This window comes from Engystomops pustulosus, chromosome 7, assembly GCF_040894005.1.
Source record: "Engystomops pustulosus chromosome 7, aEngPut4.maternal, whole genome shotgun sequence".
Taxonomy (NCBI): Eukaryota; Metazoa; Chordata; class Amphibia; order Anura; family Leptodactylidae; genus Engystomops; species Engystomops pustulosus.
The window spans coordinates 143279639-143298488 of NC_092417.1; the positions used below are offsets into that span (position 1 = coordinate 143279639).

The 18850-nt window shown below is 45.8% G+C and overlaps 1 protein-coding gene across 4 annotated transcripts in view; it reads right to left on the bottom strand.

The window, feature by feature from the left end:
- Positions 1 to 857: 857 nt before the first annotated feature.
- Positions 858 to 18850, bottom strand: part of MOB2 (MOB kinase activator 2) — a 30166-nt gene continuing 12173 nt past the window's right edge. The window contains exons 1-5 of one of the 4 annotated variants that reach the window (XM_072118081.1): positions 15032 to 15084; positions 3947 to 4107; positions 3412 to 3505; positions 3094 to 3218; positions 858 to 1864 (exon numbers count right to left, since the gene is read on the bottom strand). In XM_072118081.1, coding sequence (XP_071974182.1) covers positions 1572 to 1864; positions 3094 to 3218; positions 3412 to 3505; positions 3947 to 4107; positions 15032 to 15069 — 711 coding nt within the window. In that variant the 5' untranslated portion in view covers positions 15070 to 15084 and the 3' untranslated portion in view covers positions 858 to 1571. Of the gene's footprint in view, positions 1865 to 3093; positions 3219 to 3411; positions 3506 to 3946; positions 4108 to 4478; positions 4538 to 10736; positions 10914 to 15031; positions 15085 to 18850 lie in introns of those variants that run through there. The other 3 variants (XM_072118079.1, XM_072118080.1, XM_072118082.1) reach the window with 3 other exon arrangements.

Here is an 18850-nt window from a genome sequence, read left to right on the forward strand (position 1 = left end):
TGAAAGGTACAATAAAACATATCTTTTTTTTCTGTAAAACCTATTTTTTTTTATACAAAAACACTTTGGCAGTGTATGTACTATGCTCTGTGGGGACTGGGGGAGTGCTAAAAATGGGTCTCCTGGTGACAGGTTCCCTTTAAGTAGTTTTCTGAGATAATGAAGACCCGCTCTGTTGTCTACTAACCTCTCATACTCCTGGAACCAGCCACTACCGGATCAGCTGATCATCTGAGGTCCAGACTACCAGACACTCATTGAAATTTCATAAATGAATAGTGCAAATTTTAATAAACTTTGTAATATACTTTACTATCGAAATGTGTTCCTGTGTCTTTTTCCTCTGCCTTTCTTCCTTATTTAAGAAGTTTGTGTAAATCCTTCTCTGTCCTGGACCCACCCATCCCTCCTGTGCTATAGCAGGTTTGACTGCTACAACAGTACATTGAAGAGATCTCACACACCAGTGCACACGAGTGCCCCGCATCCAGCTACAATCCTGGAAATTGCATTTTTTTCAAAGTCCTGCTACTACTAGCGACACACACCAAGCTATTATTACTCGGATCACTAGGGATGATACCCAACACAGCTTTATATGATCTAAACTGCTAACAGGTTCCCTTTAATGCTGGATTCAGAGTCTTAAATCCTGCAAGTAGATATGAAGACATTCTGGAACCTTATAGAAATCACAGATCACTACGATGCTGTGACTGAGACAAGACCCTGTGACTAGGACTGTGTGTACGAGGCCCAATGTCAGGAGAATGCTATGGAGAAGATGTAATAGCAAATCTTGCTCGACTCTACATTGGAACTGGCTGATTGGACAACACACAAATCCATTCCTCAGGTCGATAGAATCTGTTTTATTATTAATATTATCATTATTTAACAGATAAACTAAAAGAAGCCAACGTTATCATTCCACCCCAACAAGGGGTGAGCACCCAGCAATCCTCCTGAAGAGGGAGAGGGGAAGAGCAGACGTCCACGGAGCCTTGATTTATTCCAGAGCGGGGGGCTGCAGGTGGCCTCTTCTATGCTCTGACAGCCCAGCCCACCTTATTCTCACCCCACTGTAGGTGCCACTAACATTCTTCCAAAGCCACGGCAAAATAAAATTAAAAGAAAAAAAAAAAAGCAAAATATTTTCTCTCAATAGGATAATAGACTTAAGCCAGAAACGGCAGTGCCACCCATAAAAAGAAAGGGGAGAAGAAAAGGACGTAAAGAAGAAGGTAAAGTAGGAGATCATTAAAGAAAAGAAAAAAGGAGGGAAAACAAAAACGAAAAAAAAAATCTCAAGACACAAATAAAATAAGGTGATACTTGGTGCAACATCCTGCTAAAGATAAGAGCGAGGTCTGCTCCCCTTCAGGCTGGGGTAGTACAGGCATGGTTCTCCCCTACTCCAAAACCGGCAGCGCAGTTCCTAGAGCCCCATATCCCCTGTGCTGTGAGCTGGTAGGTCAGCCAGCTCTTTATAGGGGGGTAGGGCACGCTGGGAGGGGGGCGGTGGTAGGAGAGGAAGAGGGACATTTAGGGGAGGGGATGCGGAGGGGGACTCATCTCTCCTTTACATGGTTCTGTGCCCCTCCTGTGGCCCCTGCGGCCTCCCTGCTGTCCTCACTGAAGAGCATCTCAGACAGGTCGTCCAGAATGGCCGTCTCCTTGGTGTCCAGTAGGTTAAATTCCCGAATAAAGAGGAGGAAGTGACTAAAGAGAGTGTTTAAGTGTCCATGGAGTTCCAAAGCGACAATCTCCTTGAAGTGGGCTGAGTAAATATGAGCAGTAACATGGAATAGATATCTGCAAATCTTCTTTACCAAGGACTCGAAGGAGCTGGGGAATTCCCTGCCTGTCAATGGACACAAGAAACAAGTCATCAGCAGATATTGGGACAGAGACGCATCAGCACCACATGATTTATACATCCCCCCCCCAATCTCTTTGTAGTGGTCTGTTCCACTGCCCAAGTAGATGCAGACCAGACCACTGTACAGAGATAGAGGGGTTATAATAATAATTCCTTAAATCTATATAGTTCTGATGACACATGATTTTTCCTTCCCCATTTCTTATTCGGAGTTGAAAACGAGGACAAAAAGTTTATTAAATATATTACATATATATACAGGATAAATATATTCCTACTCATGTCCTGTATGAATACCCTGGACACCTCAAAAGATGGAAAATAAGGCCAAGCGCACGTGTGCAGGTCTCCGGCTGCGAACAACTGTGCATTGCCTGCAGACCTACATTACTTGGCTTGCGAGCACCGAGCCGTACACGCAGACAGGAATACAACTTGCTCTGAGGGCAGTCGGCTCATACACAGGGCAATGGAAACAACTGCCCCATGCAGGAGCCCATAGAGGAGGCTGCAGACACAAAAACTGCCATGTGAGGGGAGCCCAAGGGTGACAGGGGTAATCTCGCTCTCAATACTTTTCAAATTTTACAAACTGCTAAGCAACCATTTCCCCCAGCTTTCACAGAAATAAGCAGCTACTTCTCCATTCATTAAAGGGACACTTACTTATTGATCCAGGCACCATAACAGTGGTAATCTTCTTATATTAGTTATCCATGGCCGCCTTCTTTCTAAAATCAACTTTTATAATTCTGCTGATAAGCCACAAATGCTCTAGGGGGGGTGTTACCAGAGTCCCTCTATGCTGCAGTTTTGCAGGCTGTTACAGTGTGTAAGTAGCACTTCCCTGCTCCGTCTGCCTGATAGAATCTCACTGCAGCAGAGACATTCGAGTGCACAGAGGGGAAGTGCTCACAGAGCAGAGAGTAGGTAAGACAGTATAACAGCCTGTGAAGCTGCAGCAGAAGCTTCATGGCTCTTAACACAATTGTAAAAGATGATTTTAGAAGGCTATGGATAACAAATATAAGAAGATTACCAAAGTCCCAGGGCCTGGATCTAGGAGTAAGTGTCCCTGGTTTAGGATGATGGATTTTGATGGTAGATTTCCTTTAACCACCAGGATGTGAAGCCCACTGCATCACACGGGGCAGGGGCCTGAGTCAGGCGAGTGTAATTAAATCTATAGAATAGAAGCAGCTTTCACTTACCGTATTTGGTGGGGAAGACGTCTTCGTCCGTCACCAATTTCTGTACAGAACTCATGACAAAGTCGATATATTGAGGGGCTGTACACTTTATTTTCTTCCCCCGTTCGTCATACCAGTAGTACTGTCTGTAGCAGAAAAGCAGGAGTTTGGGATTTAGAAGACAATACACTGGGGTGTCCTGGAGCCCTCTACCCAATGCATGAGCTGTACAGACTTCATGATGAATCTCTACTGGCACACAGCAGACTCGCTATAAGCTACAGATACAACTTGCACAGAGGGCACCACACGCATCTAGTAACCTGGCAGGGTACTCACGTGTTGCAGGCAGCCATGGTCTGGCAGGTCTCCGCTGTGCAGAACTCGGAGATGGTGCTGTACTGAAGGTTGATGTGGTTGAAGAATGTGGTAACTGAAAGATACACAGAGAGATGATGAATAAGCCGAGTGCAGAGGATATTATAACACTGTAATAACTCATCATCCTGGTGGGCTAGGGAGATTGTAGAACATCTGATATAGATTAATAAAGATTGTGAGGGTCCGGACCCTTGGGACTACCAGAATACAGGGGAAAGGTTCCTTACTTCTGATGAGTAGTAAAGTGCCGCGCAATGAAGAATACAGGGATATGCCACCGTATACCAAGGGGTGAAAACCTTTGATTGGAAGGCGAGTGTCTGCTCTGACCTCCCATCATACATGTGAACAGAGGTCTACCCTTTGCCTTGAACATGTGTGCCGCTCTCTTCCATACTACTGGTGATAGAGCCTACGCTGGCGCTCGCCTGCGGCCCACTGAGCTTGTGCTGGGGGGTCCAGGAGGGCGCCGATGTTGGGGTAGGACACTCACTATTGCTGGCCAGCCACTCGTTGAGGTCGATTTCCTGTGGTAATGTCACTAGTTGCTTGAATTCAAAGTCAGCGACACGGACGCGGGTGTATTCTGGCTCCAGGTACAACTTCTTCTCTTCAGACACCGGCTTCTTACCATTGGGCTTAGTCTTTGATTTTCTATGAGAAATAAAGAGGTGGAAAAAAATGTTAAAAAAGTCAACAAAGCAGAAAACAGGAAAACCCATATGACACAGGAGCTGTTAGATATACAGGATTACTAGCCAATATGGCCGCCAGTAAGCACCCAGCTTTCCCGTGCTCCTGAATACCACGTCAGTCTAGCAATGTGGTAACTGCACCATTACAAAGATGTCTGGGGTCGGCTGCCGAATTGTCACCCAGCAGAATATATTAGGGAATCTACTAGCAGGAATATTTAGGAACTAGAAGGTGGATCAGGACAGTGACAGATGATGCCACCTCCGTCTGCCCTACAGAGGGTGACGTGCTCCCTGGGTTGTCTCCTGCACCTTGGAATTGGTACTAACAGGGTTAAGAAAAGCGAGATCCCTTGCCAGCCCGGCTTTCCCATGCTCTTGTTCTCACGGAGGAGTCTTTGCCTTAAAAGGAATACCCGAGCTGCCACCGAATCCTGGAGACAGGGGGAGGACGGGGAGACGAGGGGCAGTGCCCAGGCATGTTGTACATACCATAGCTAGAGCAAAACACACACAGGAAACAGACGGGCATGGATACAGGACGGGTAGGGTGGAAAGACTGGCACAGGGTGGGTCCTATGTCACCAGTGTCACAAAGAGGAAAAACAAAGTGGACAGATAACAGGAAGGCAGACACTGGGGACCAGGGCAGGGAGGACGCTGCCAGCCCAGACACCAGACGTCCTGTACAATGGAGACAGACAATAATAGAGCCGGCGGGCGGCTGCCATGTGCCTGGCATACACTACACCTCATTTTATAGCATGAATGGCCCTCAATGCCACGTCTTACTATAATGCATAGATGGAAACCAAATTCATGGGGAAATGTGATGTCTATGTTTGGTTTTCCCTGGCATCTACACCAGTCATGTCCACCTGGCATAACTTACTAGTAGACATGTGGAGAACAGGTGACACAGACATTGTACGTAGCAGAGCCACCATTGCTCTGGCCTCTGAGTGCACCTGTACGTGTATAGGCAGACAATGAACCGGACCATTCAAGAAGTCTTCAAGACGCGAGCGCGAGAGATCATCGACCAGTAGATGGCAGTAGCCAATACAGCCGGTCCTCAAGAGCCGCAGTTACCTGGCCTGGCCACTAAACGTACCACAGAGCTGCGCTTCCCCACAACCCTCCAGGTTTCCTCAGGCAGACGGGATATGTCTATGAGTACAGGTGCTCAGTATCAGGCCCCTACTAGCACGATATTGGATGTTATATTCTAGGTATTCCTTTAAGACTGCAATACTCACTGACAGAATTTTACACAAACAATCCTCCTCTTATTTAGCCGCTTTGCTCCAAAATATGTCTCCTTACAAGTACGGACAAGTCTGTGGAGTGTGTGAGCCACATGCAGAAATCCTGCAGATGTTATCTCACCACTAACACTAACAAAACTAAAAAACTTCACGAGTCTGTAACAAAGTGCGTCATACAGTAATGATGGGGGTCACCCTCCGCTGCCCCCCGCCCCATACACAGGGAACGTGTGATATTCAGCTTTACAGTCAATCATGTAATATAGGAAGAGTTTGGAAACCCCCCCTCCCCGCCTCCAGCTCCAGGATCTTCACATGAGCCCCTAGGGAATTGTAGTCAGTATGAGAAATTCCTTTAAATGAACTTTAGAAGCGACACTTTCTACATTTTTAACTTTTTTTTTTACTTTGAGTTTTTTTTCTTACGTTGTAATTTTTACATGTGCAGATATTTAGTGGCCGCTGATACACCTCCGAACACTGTTACTAGACTATCAGGACTGCGCCACCCACAGTGAAGACAGACTTTGATATTGCAATGTAATAATTTAGGGCTGTGAACGTTCCACTACACCTGCAGCCGGACCCCAGCGCCCTCCTCCCGGGGGCAGGTACGGACAAAGAACAGGAAGCCCAAAAGGATTCCACCTCCTTACAAGATCAATAGACTTAACACTCCATTACCTCCCAAAAAAGGGAGCGCAGATGAGCAAGAGGTACTGAAATCTCCCAAAATAATAATACCCTCTTACTAAGTTTGTAGCATCCAGTCCTATTCCCTATACACTTCTGTATCCAGCACTCACTGCATACCAGCACATTATGGAGATCTATAGGAATAGTGGGCAAAACCAGTCCTAATAGGGGGATGCAATAAACACAAGACAGATCTCTCTGAAACCGGCCAATCCCCTACAAAAATGAAGAACATTTCAAAGATTTCAAAATTAAATTTGCACTGATCACATGACTACTAAACAATCAGTGGCCTCAATCATTGGTGATCAACTGGCCTCATGGGCTGTCACTGAGGCAGGGGCTGTGCAGACCAGAAAGCGCAGGGGTGAGAGATCATCCTTGAAACACTTGCAGATGTAGATTTTTCACCATCCACGTCTGAACATCTCTCCCTGCTCAATGAATGGACTTTGAACAAGACCTCAGAATTCAACATAAAAAGAAATTTTCCATTGTCAAGGAATCACCGCCCAACCACAAGATGAACATCTGACCAATGTGGGTCTCATTGCTTGGACTCCCATTGATTTCCCCTAAGGCTGGTCGTTTTGTGTGCCCTGTTTACAATGGGAAGTGCGCTGCACAGATATCCAGGGTCACATTGTAATACTGCTCAACTTTAAGGGGCTGCTCCATTAACCTGCACCAACAACCACATTACAGCACAAAAAGCCACCCAAGAAACCAAATACTGCATTCAGAGTGGACAATAATAGTGGAGACCCATTATTATCCAGACAATATTAATAATACTGGAGACCTCAGAGCAGATAATACTGTGGAGCAGCGAGGACGTCTCAGCTGCATCGCCGAACGCTCCCACGGTGCAGGTGGCCTGTTGCCTGCAGGTTGTGCACCCTTGATCTAGGCTTTTAGTTGAGAGGAATGTGTACTGCACTTTATGTACATGCTCAGTAGTGAAGCGCCTCCGTTACAGAGGAAAATGATGCTGGAAAGGGATGCCCGTATCTTACTGCTAGAGGGACAAGGAGACCAATGTTGCAGAGTCGGATTCAGTGAACATTTTGATGGAGTCACAGTCAGGGAAATTGGAGTTGGAGACGCAGTAAGGGAACTTGTCTTACCAATTCCACAGCCCTGATAGCCAGAATTATCCCTAAGTAGGGATTCCCAATTCCGCAAATAAATGTTATTGTTTGTATTATAAAGAGTCATACAATTTTCCAATATACTTTCTGTATCAATTCCTCACGGTTTTCTAGATCTCTGCTTGCCGTTTCTGTGTTTGCATCCAATCGACAGAAATCTGACCATGGTCACACAGGTGCACGGCTCGTTATATCACACAGCTCTGATTACTCTCTATGATGTAACGAGCCGTGCACCTATGTGACCATGGTCAGATTTATGTCCACTGGTAGCAAACATAGAAGCTGTCCATAGCATGACAGCAAGCAGAGATCTAGAAAACTGCGAAGAATTGATACAGAAAGTATATTGGAAAATTGTATAACTTTTTATAATACAAACAATAACATTTGCTGAAATGGGAACACCCCTTTTACAGTAACTAAGGTAAACTGGAGTGGAGTCCATGGAGATTTATTGTGCATCGGTGTATGATAGCACCCTAGTCCCCTGTGCCCTGCTGGATACCCCAAGGGGTGTAAGCCTCTTTATGTATCCAGTGAACGGCATGGCCGCCAGGCAAAACAACGACCTTTGCGTAAAAAAATCCCTGTGAATTTCAATTTGAAGGTTTTTCAAAAGTACGCAGGCACTGTAAGGGAGCTGCCCGCCGCACCCCTGTACGCTCACAGGGCAAAGACGTGGCGGAGTCGCCATCAAAATAGCAAATTCTTGCACTACACAAGACTTGGCGACTATTTTACTGCTTCTACCCCCCCCCCCCAAGTCATTTCAGATCTCATTCTGGCGCACATTGCAGCACCACATTTATTACAAGTCTGGCTGTCTGATTTGCCAGCGGGTGGGCGGGGAGTTTGCACACAGTGTGCCAGTCTGAATACATCCCCCCCCCCCCCATTGTGCACCCACACAGTGATCCAGGGAGAGCTGGACTCTGTCTCCTAGGAGTCCTGTCAGGATTCATGCTTTACACGAGGTATCCCGTATAGACCTATATATCACCGCGCTTGGCTACTCTCCCCTCCATAATATCAGAATGTCAGGGAAGGATGAGAACTACAAACCTTTCTATAGAAATAAATAGGTGTGTATATGAACATTACTAATCATTACTCACTTCCTCTACATCATTCTTCTGTCCCGATACAACTTATTGGGTCACGTAATACTTCACAGATCAGGGCTGTATTCCAGGGGTTTACTACCCCAAGGGGTTCAGTTCTCACCAATATTCACTTGGTGTAATCCTCCTCTGTCTAGGTCACCATCTCCAATGTGAATGTATTGTGTGTTCCCCTATCTAGCTACATACTTCCACTACATGCAGTAAGCTGGTATCACACCTCTGTGGCCCCTACGCATCTTCTACTGTTCATGTCTCCATTTCATGACCTCTTCTATATTGGCTTCCTACCATCAGCTTTGAAAACTAGTGAAGAAAGCCACCTATGCCGTGTAAGTCAACGTCCGACCCATTATAGAGTACCACCTTCTAATCATCAAAACATATCTCCCCTATAGCCACGGTCTATTCATTGGTGCCCATACAAATACCAAGTGTCAAATAATATTGACCACTACTGAAATACACATGCATGCTTCAGTCATCTGGGCATACTTGTGCCTACGATAGGGTGCCCTCATATAGGATTAAAGTTGGCACTCTGGGCTGGCACTAGCTTAGAGGACTGGTAGCCACCTGACCATCTAATCTGGACCTGCTTGAACACTGATCTAGTCAACCCTTCCATACTGCGGCCATGCGTCCAGGGGTACAGAGGACTTTCAGTCCCAGTGTTCAGTTTATCACTAACAACTATGATTTAGCCAGACAATAGGCAATTCTATTCTCTATCTAATCCTATTTTCTGTAACAACAATGGATCATGCCCGCTGAAATCCAAAAGACTTAGTCCATGACAGCAAGCAGAGATCTAGAAAACCATGAGGAATGGATACAGAAAGTATGCAGATTACACAGCGCTGCACAGAGCTGCCTAATTGGTCCCTGTCCCCAATGGGGCTCACAATCTAATCAACCTTCCAGTATGTTTTGGAGTGTGGGAGGAAACCGGAGGACCCAGAGGAAACCCACACAAACAGATCAATTCTTTACTGAAAGTAGAAAACCCCTTTAAGACACCACTGAAGGCACTATGGGCAACTGTATTCTTCCAAGGCGTACAGGCACATCATATGTCTCACCTTGTTTAAGACTTGATCTTTACAACTTTATCTACAACTATACTGTTTCAGCTTCCTGGCATCACGGGAGCAGCAAGATTTTCAAATCCTTTTAGAAATTTCCATTTAGAAGATAAATTTATGTTAAATCAAACAGTTATTGAGAACACATAGAACGTAAGAAGGTAAATTTATGATACTATACATGGTATAAAATGTTATCAGATTGGTTTCCTACCAGGACGATTTTACACTTCTAATACTATGGGGACAAATTTTACACATTGTTGGGATAAAGATGAAGAAAAATGGAATAGAAGGGACAAACTCCTGTCCAGTGCTGCGCACATCCACAGGGTACAAGTAGCTCTGTACCTCCACACAAGGTCCATTATACAGAGTCTCCACAAGACCGGATGCGTCTTTTCCCTTCCAGTACAAGTCCAGGTTTGTTCTCCTTGCACATACTTTGATTAAAAAAATTCATGGTAGAGACCAACATAGGATCCACAAAACCTCTAATCTGAGGACATGATGTTGTGTCCTAGACCTCAGGACGCAAAGGACAACGCAAGCTCCTACCCATCCACATCTGTGGAACTGGAGAAGAACTTCTCAAACGTCAACCAACCCATAAAGACTGGACTACTCGGGTTTCCACTGTTTGACCTGTAATAGTGTAATAGCCTATTTCTAACAGAGGCTTCAACAAACCGTATAGACAGACCTGGGGTATCTGCAGGAACTGCAAGATCAGAGAAGCTTGTAGCATATGACACCAACATGGACAACGTCCAAGTAGATTGACTACTGAAGCTACTGTGTGATTCGTACAACATGGCTGCATCTGCTATTGTTGAGTAAACTCATTTGGGTAGATTTATCACCACGTTGTCTGGTTTCTTGTACGTTTTTTGAGAATTTTTGGTCTTAGTCGAGATCACAAAGTCAACTGAAACCATAAAGTTTCAGTTTACGGTTTCCTATAAAGTTCTATAAACTCCTATAAAGTTTAACCCGTTCCAGATGGATCATGTAGGATCTGTCATGACATATCGATCGTCAATCATTATCCATTACTGAGGAGTTTACGACATGATGGATCTTGTCTGCCATCAGTAGCCAAAGAACCACAGAAAAAAACAACAGCCCAGACCAGGAGAGAACACACAAGAACTGTAGATGTACGATCCAGCAGAACAGTGAGTAACTAGTTAATACTGAAGACTGGAAGTACACAGAATTCTTCACAGGACGATGTAACTAAACCTACGTGCGCTCGTCCTACCTTAACACTCTGCCCACCGCCTGCAGGACCATCTTGCAAGTAAATCCAGATTTGCTGCCGGCCACAAGCAGGGTCCTGTCTGCAGAGAGCGGTGCGGGGTCCCCCAGCATTCTCACATCAGGGTCTCCCTTCTACCTCACGATGGATGAGCACAGTGACAGGACCTGCTCCAAAACTTCTAAGCAAAAGAGGGGGAAAACCAAGCCCTCCCAGAGCTTCCTCCAATGGCGGAGTGAGGAGGAGAAGGGGAGGGAGGCGAGGAGGAAAACAAACAGTCTGAAAGGTCTTATTCATAGAGAGAAGAAGCAGCTCACGTCCAAGACCCCCCCCCACCCCCTCCCTTCTCAACACTAGGGCAAAAAAAAGTTTGGGACAACTTGTAATATTTGTTTGGGGGGAGGCGGTGTTCAGGTGGAGAGGACACACATGTTCCCCACTGTGTAGACACACAAGGCGGTATAATAACAGGATGCACAGGAACGCTCACTTATACAAAGCATTATGTAAAGGAAAGTGCTGGCTGCCGAGCTCACACTCACACTGAGGTGCAGAGACCTGTGCTCCCCAGAGACAAGAATTCACCACTAAGGCCGTGCTCACACACGCAGTTTTCCATACAGAAGCTTAATTCTAACAGGACATAATGGTAGGGATATTTATCAGAAGTGTCTGGAAGCAGAACTGTGCTAGTTGCCCATGACAACCATAGCCCAGCTTTCATTTACCCACAGCGGTTTATAAAGTTAAAGCTGAGCTCTCATTGGTTTTTCATGGGCAACAAGAACCGCTTTACCTCAGACACTTCTGATAGATCTCCCCCAATGTATCTTCATCAGAAGTGTCTGAGGTAAAGCGGTTCTTGTTGCCCATGAAAAACCAATGAGAGCGCAGCTTTAACTTTATAAACCGCTGCGGGTAAATGAAAGCTGGGCTCTGATTGGTTTTCATGGGCAACTAGAACAGTTCTGCTTCCAGACACTTCTAATAAATCTCCCCCAATGTATCTTCAGTTCACACAGGCCTTACTGCCCTCCATACTAGAGATCTTATCCCTGCAATGCTTGAAGGACACATGTATTTGTTATCCATGGCCTCCGTCCTTCTAAAATCAACTTATGCTCAGTGTCACCAGAGTGTTACCCTCCGATTCACAGGTTATTACACTGCCCCATCCCACTGTGCTAAAACCTCCTCTGCTGCAGTGAGATATGTGGTAGAGGGAAGTTAGAAGTGCTGCGGGAGACAGTGTAACAGCCTGTGAATCTTCAGCATGGGGGGGCTCTGGTAATACTGTCTCATTAGGAGATTGTCATTAGTCTTATTAAGCTCATTAGTCTCATCTACATATTAGTCATGCCAGCCGCAGCAGAAAGCAGGTGACATCGACAGCGAATATGTTGAGCTTTCGCAGGTTTGCAAAGATCAGATTCTGCATTAGCAAAAAAAAATTGACAGCTGCAGCCTGTAAACTACCTTCCGCTGCAGAGTTTTTTTGCAGCGTTAAGATGAAATTTGTGCCATACACTGTGTTTAGTGAAAAAAACTTAACTAAATAAAATGTTGCAGAAAAACTCATATCTGATGAACAGGATTCTATGACTTCTGCAGGAGGCTGCTATACAAATCCCATTCAAGCATTAAAAAATCTGCAGCACAAATGGATTTAGTATCTGCAATCGTGAAGGAAACGCTATGTTACCGAAATATGTCATCAAGGTTGGTGCCATGGATTGTTTCTATGGAAATGCTGATGCGATTGGGCCGCGGGCCGCCCCTATGGGTGCGGCTTTGTCTGCGTTTGCGTTTTCAAACGCAGACAAAGCGTCACGTGTGGCACCACCCTTGGTACGAACGCACCTCAAGATCTGAAACGCTAACTGGGAGGAGTTACTCGGAGATGCGTTTAGACCTGAAAGCTTCCGCTCAGAATGAAGCAACACGTGTTTTGCGGGTTAACAAGGCAAAGTATGAGACGCTACTTCCTGATTGCAAGCGTCTAGGTGTAAAGACGTGGGACTTCAGGGGCTACTGCTCCCCGATGTGCTTGGAATGGATTTTCAAAAGACAACTTAATGTGTGAACACGGGCTTAGGTTATATTCACATGCTGAAGATTTACTACTGCAGGGCTAGGTGCATAAGATTTCCAGTATATAGTTCAACGATATATTACCAAATCCAACGCACATCCGGTATGTTACAGACTTCCATTGTGGATTTCGTGCACATGTATGTATGTATGTATGTATGTAAGAGAGAAAAACAGCATAGATAGATAGATAAAGTAAAGTCCAAGCCAGCACAATCTTATAGACTCCTAACAAGGAGGGGTGCAGCGCCCCCAAAGGTTCTGGCTAGATCCTCTTGTAGATAAATAAAGTAAAAAGCAGGAAGCACTCTGTGGTTCCAATTTCAAAATAAAAGGTGAACTTTTATTGAAGAAGTGGCGACATTTCAGTGTATAACACCGAAAATGATGAAGGTGTTATACACACACCCCTTAGGGTGAAGACACACATGGCGTTTTTGGGCCGTTTTTACTTAGTGCGTTTTTAGATCGTTAAAAACGCATGCGTTAAAAAACCGCATGCGTTTTTGAAAAACGCATGCGGTTTTTGAAAACGCATGCGTTTTTGTCCGTTTTTCCGAAATTGCGCAACGAAAAACGGACAAAAACGCATGCGTTTTCAAAAAACGCATGCGTTTTTAAAAAACGGATGCGTTTTTTAACGCATGCGTTTTTAACGATCTGAAAACGCACTTAGTAAAAACGGCCCAAAAACGCCACGTGTGTCTTCACCCTTAGGGTGAAGACACACGTGGCGTTTTTAGGCCGTTTTTGGGCCGTTTTTAGTTTGTGCATTTTCAGATCGTTAAAAACGCATGCGTTTTTGAGCAGTTTGGATTAAGATAATTGGTCAAACCTGTCCAAAACGCATGCGTTTTTTAAGATCTAAAACGGCCTAAGGGTGAAGACACACATGGCGTTTTTGGGCCGTTTTTACTAAGTGCGTTTTCAGATCGTTAAAAAACGCATGCGTTAAAAAACGCATCCGTTTTTTAAAAACGCATGCGTTTTTTGAAAACGCATGCGTTTCTGTCCGTTTTTCATTGCGCAATTTCGAAAAACCGGACAAAAACGCATGCGTTTTTAAAAAACGGATGCGTTTTTTAACGCATGCGTTTTTAACTATGTGGAAACGCACTTAGTAAAAACGGCCCAAAAACGGCCCAAAAACGCCATGTGTGTCTTCACCCTAAAAACGCCACGCGTGTCTTCACCCTGAGGGCGCTGTCCCACGTTGCGTTCGCAAACGCAGACGCATTCAAAACCGCGCCCACCGGGGCGGTCCGCGGTCCGATCGCATCGGCGTTTCTATGGAAACGCCTGCGATCGGGTACGAGCCGCCGGTGTTTTGCGTTCCCGATCGCAGGCGTTTCCATAGAAACGCCGATGCGATCGGACCGCGGACCGCCCCGGTGGGCGCGGTTTTGAATGCGTCTGCGTTTGCGAACGCAACGTGGGACATCGCCCTAAGGGTGATACCACACATGGCGTTTTGAAACAGTTTTTGGTCCGTTTTTAAGCAGTTCGTTAAAAAAAACGCATGCGTTTTTTTACAGGTTTTACAAATTTGCACAATTAAAAACAGACAAAATCTGATGCGTTTCCAAAAACCGTATGCCCTTTTGAAAACGGATGCGTTTTTCACACAAGCAGGTCTTAACGGTTAAAAACGGACCAAAAACAGTTTCAAAGCGCTGGGTGTGGCATCACCCTAAAAGCATGCAGTTTTTTTCCCCAGTGTCTTTGCACTATAGAAACATGATGCAGGAATGCGTCCTTTAGCTGCAGAGCATGCAGTACACTGGCTGCAGAAGTCATCCTGCAACCTTTCCTTAGGGTGATGCCACAGATGGCGTTTTGAAACAGTTTTTGGCCTGTTTTTAAGCAAAAAGCATGTGTTTTGCTTCAAAACGCCATGTGGCATCACCCCTAGGGACTAGGTATAGATTTGGGCGAGGAGATTTTTAAAATCTCATGCAAACACTACATCATGTGCATCTTACTATTAGCTTGGTGATAAGGACTCTTCCCCATATGAAATTCATTGAGGTTTGGACCTTGACTACAATCAAAAGCTGTGAACAAGCCTCTAATACCTGCGATTCATATTAGCTTCACCTGCAGTGTAAGACCCTGCCCATCACATCTGAGCGGTGACACATAACAATGACAGCCCTGTTATATCCCTGTATCATCAGGCTGAATGAATGAGTCGGGTTACTTCTTACTTGCTGACGTTATAGGAGCCGCTGCGCCTGATGCTCATAATAAGACTAAGCAACTTGGCTGGGAGATCCAGAGTGAAAGCCTCTTCTGTCCTGTCCTCACCACGTCAGGTCCTCACTGCTGCGCTAATTGTGCTTAATGAACCAACCTGATCATGGGAGGGAGCAAAGTGCCAAAAACTCATCTAAAAGCACACCAAAGACTCAGGGAAAGGAGGAACACGCTGAGTATAGCACTAGTCTTTGGTGCAGTTGCAGTGGATATGAATGTAAACTAGGAAACGGGACCATGGCACAAAAAGTGAAATTGAATATTGGATGCTACACACATAGAGGAACCAACTACACAAGAGATACACAAAGTCATGTGTCCAGTAGTAAAAAAACAAATCTTCATTAATCACTTATACAAGTACATAAGAAAAACGCTAATCGGACAAAACAACAAAAACACTTAAAAAGAAAGGGGATGCAGCCTGACTGATCCCCAATAGTAAAGATATCGGGGGGACAGTGGCACCTGATAATCCCAGAATGCTGTCGCCCCGTACGACCCCTCTCTAAACACTGCCCAGTAAATACCAAGGTGAATGCAATACAGGAAATGTATAAGTGACAGGCCGATGGCAGCTAATCAAAGCAAAAATGAACAAACTACTAAAGGCAATATACAAAGAACCAAGTGGGCTGTGCAAGGGTGATGCCACATATGGCGTTTTTGGGCCGTTTTTAGTTAGTGTGTTTTCAGATAGTAAAAAACGCATGTGTTATTCACCAGTTTGAATTAAGATAATTGGTCAAACCTGTCAAAAACACTTTTTTTTTTTTTAACACTAACTAAAAATGGCCTAAAAACGACATGTGTGACATCACCCTTAGGACGCTGTCATACGTTGCGTTTGCAAACGCAGACGCAGACCAAACCGCGCCCACCGGGCGGTCCGCGGTCCAATCGCATCGGCGTTTCTCTTTGTTTCTATTGAAACCGCCGATGCGATTGGACCGCGGACCGCCCGGTGGGCGCGGTTTGGTCTGCGTCTGCGTTTGCAAACGCAACGTGTGACAGCGCCCTCAAGCCGGCGCCACACGTAGCGCTTTGTCTGCGCTTGCAAACGCAAACAAAGTCGCGCCCACCAGGACGGGCCTCGGCCCGATCGCATCGGCGTTTCTATGGAAACGCGATCGGGCCGAGGCCCGCCCCGGTGGGCGCGACTTTGTCTGCGTTTGCGTGCGCAGACAAAGCGTCACGTGTGGCGCCGGCCTTAGGGCTCATGCACAAGGCCCCGTGTGTGAGCTGATATGTAGCCCCTACAGCAGTGATGGTGAACCTTTGAGACTGAGTGCCCAAACTACAACCAAATCCATTTATTTAAATGCAAAGTGCCAACATGGCAATTTAAGCAGTAACATGCTGCTACCTGTTTTGTCACGGCTTTTAATTGTATCGCTGGGGCCCAGAGCAGAAGCTCCAACAATAACGCAGCCCTGGCTGCACCTCCTTGCTCCCCGTGTAGTTGCAGGCAGCTTAGGATGTATAGTTTCAAAATAGCACTAATCATAGCACTTCCTGGGTGTCTAGGGACAGCAGGAGGAGGTTTTGAATGCTGTTTGGAAACTCTGTGCTGGGGTGATGGCCTGGGTGCCCACAGAGAGTATTCCGAGTGTCCCCTCTGGCACCCGTGCCATAGGTTCGCCACCACTGCCCTGCAGAATGGTGTGCTCATGTCCACGTGTGAGCTGGTGAAAGGTCTTATTTAATATCTCATTTACTTCAAAGTTACTGTAATCTGTGCAGAAAATATAACGTTTTTATAGATCCTGTAGGATTCCTAATGCAACAACTGCAAAAACATACAGGCTCTACCCTTTGCCAGGCAACTAGTGGGAGTCGTGAACCATTTTCTGCTTGAAGAAGCTAATGATATATCTATGTGTAAACATATACAACAGGAGCTTTTCCTATTCTATACCATAGCACAGGTCTCAGATCCAGTGCGTATCGAGCTTCATCTACATCTCCTGTGCATCCAAAAGCAATCTATTGCTATCTGTTTTCAGCCACTTCAAGCTGAGGACAGGACGACTGCAGCGTTCTTCAATGGGTTAAGTGGCACCAGGTCTGCCTGGAAATGTCTGCTCCTATAATCCCTTCTTTGTCTCATCTTCAGCACCCAAGTCATTACATAGTAGGCGCAGCGCTAGGTGTGGGAGGGCACGGCATGGCACATAGAGTTAATATGTGGAGGCAGGAAGCAGGAGGGAGGGAGGCAGTGCCAGGCAGAGGGCGCCACACCCCACCTGCTATAAATACTGTGCAGGCAAAATATAGAAGAGCAGAGCCAGGGGGTGAGCGCAGCAGACACAGACCTGCGGGGAAATGGGAGGATAATCTGCTCTATTCAACACCTTCACTCAGCACAAACATCTCTGAATCACCGCTCAGTCTGTTGTGAGGGAGAATTTTCCATGAGATCAGCCACTGTCAGGACTTTATAAAGCCAAGGAAAAGTTATAAATAGCGTCTAGCTGCTTCTGCTATGGAGAGCCTCACCTGCATAGAGGCGCAGGCTACTCGTATAGGAGCTATACCATACATGAGACTTCTCCCCGCACCCCAGAATACATGGAGCAGAGGTGACATTGTGTACTTACCCTCTGTTCTCTTCTATGGAGAGGAGAGGCAGGACAGCAGAGCCCTTACCTTCCTAGGCAAGTCCATACAGCTACAACTGCAAGTCCCGAAAAATACCGGCAGAGGCTTAAAACGAAGAGCAGTCTTGGATAAGTGTTATGTCCGTATGGAGACCCTGTACTCCTGATCCAGAAAAGCCTCACACTATGGGACTCTATAGATGTGGGGTAGATGTCCCAGCCATCCCAAGCCCTGTAGTCTAATCTCTGCCTGTCCCATAGACCGGGAATGGAGCAGCCGCACATACTGCATGTATTAGAGGGAATCAGACCCCTGCTCTCCTGACCACTAGGGGTCCCAGCCAGCTGCACGTTATCCCCTAGGCGGCAGATAACATAGAAATATGGGACAATCCCTTTAACCTACACAAATTACACAACAGCCAATGAGTTGGCATATGGAAACAATGGGGGGGGGGGTGAATAACCCTTGAAACAAACAATACTACTACTACTTTAATCAGAGGTATATACTGAATATAATCTATTCTCTATTACAATACAAGTCTATAGGTGGCCATGGCAGCACATGTATATACCTGGCAGGGTACAAGAAATCACCGTTAAGCCCATCATCTTACTGACCATCGTGTACACAATCAAAGTTATTCCACATATTTGGGAATCCACCGCCCTTCCTGAATCTTTGAAGCACAAAAAAAACCCAAAGAAAAACAATGCATTGTGTAGTAACAATGGCGCCCGCAGAGGGCTTCCTTCCAACCTCAAAGACGACGGGGGCTGCTGCCTGATCTGGGGTCCAGAAGGGATGTACGGACCTGCTTATAAGCCCAGGGCAGTATCATCAGTCAAATATATTAATGGACCCTATATGTCTCTACGTGTCACCGATTGGTAAGGAAAACCACACATATCAGACAGAGGTGGGACAAATGCTAGTTTAGTCAAGGACACAGATGCAAAAATTTCAGGATTTAATCTAATTCATCTGCCATATGCATACATTTGTCCAATTGAGTGCTAGTTTAAAAAGTCCTATGGGGGAGGGGTGGGGGCGCGTGGCTTGTCACTGAACAGGACAGATGCATGGTGGTATGTTCCTGCTACCAGCACAGTGTAATGGGACCCCCACCGGGCACAATGGTCATTGCGGCCTCTTTGGGCTCTTCC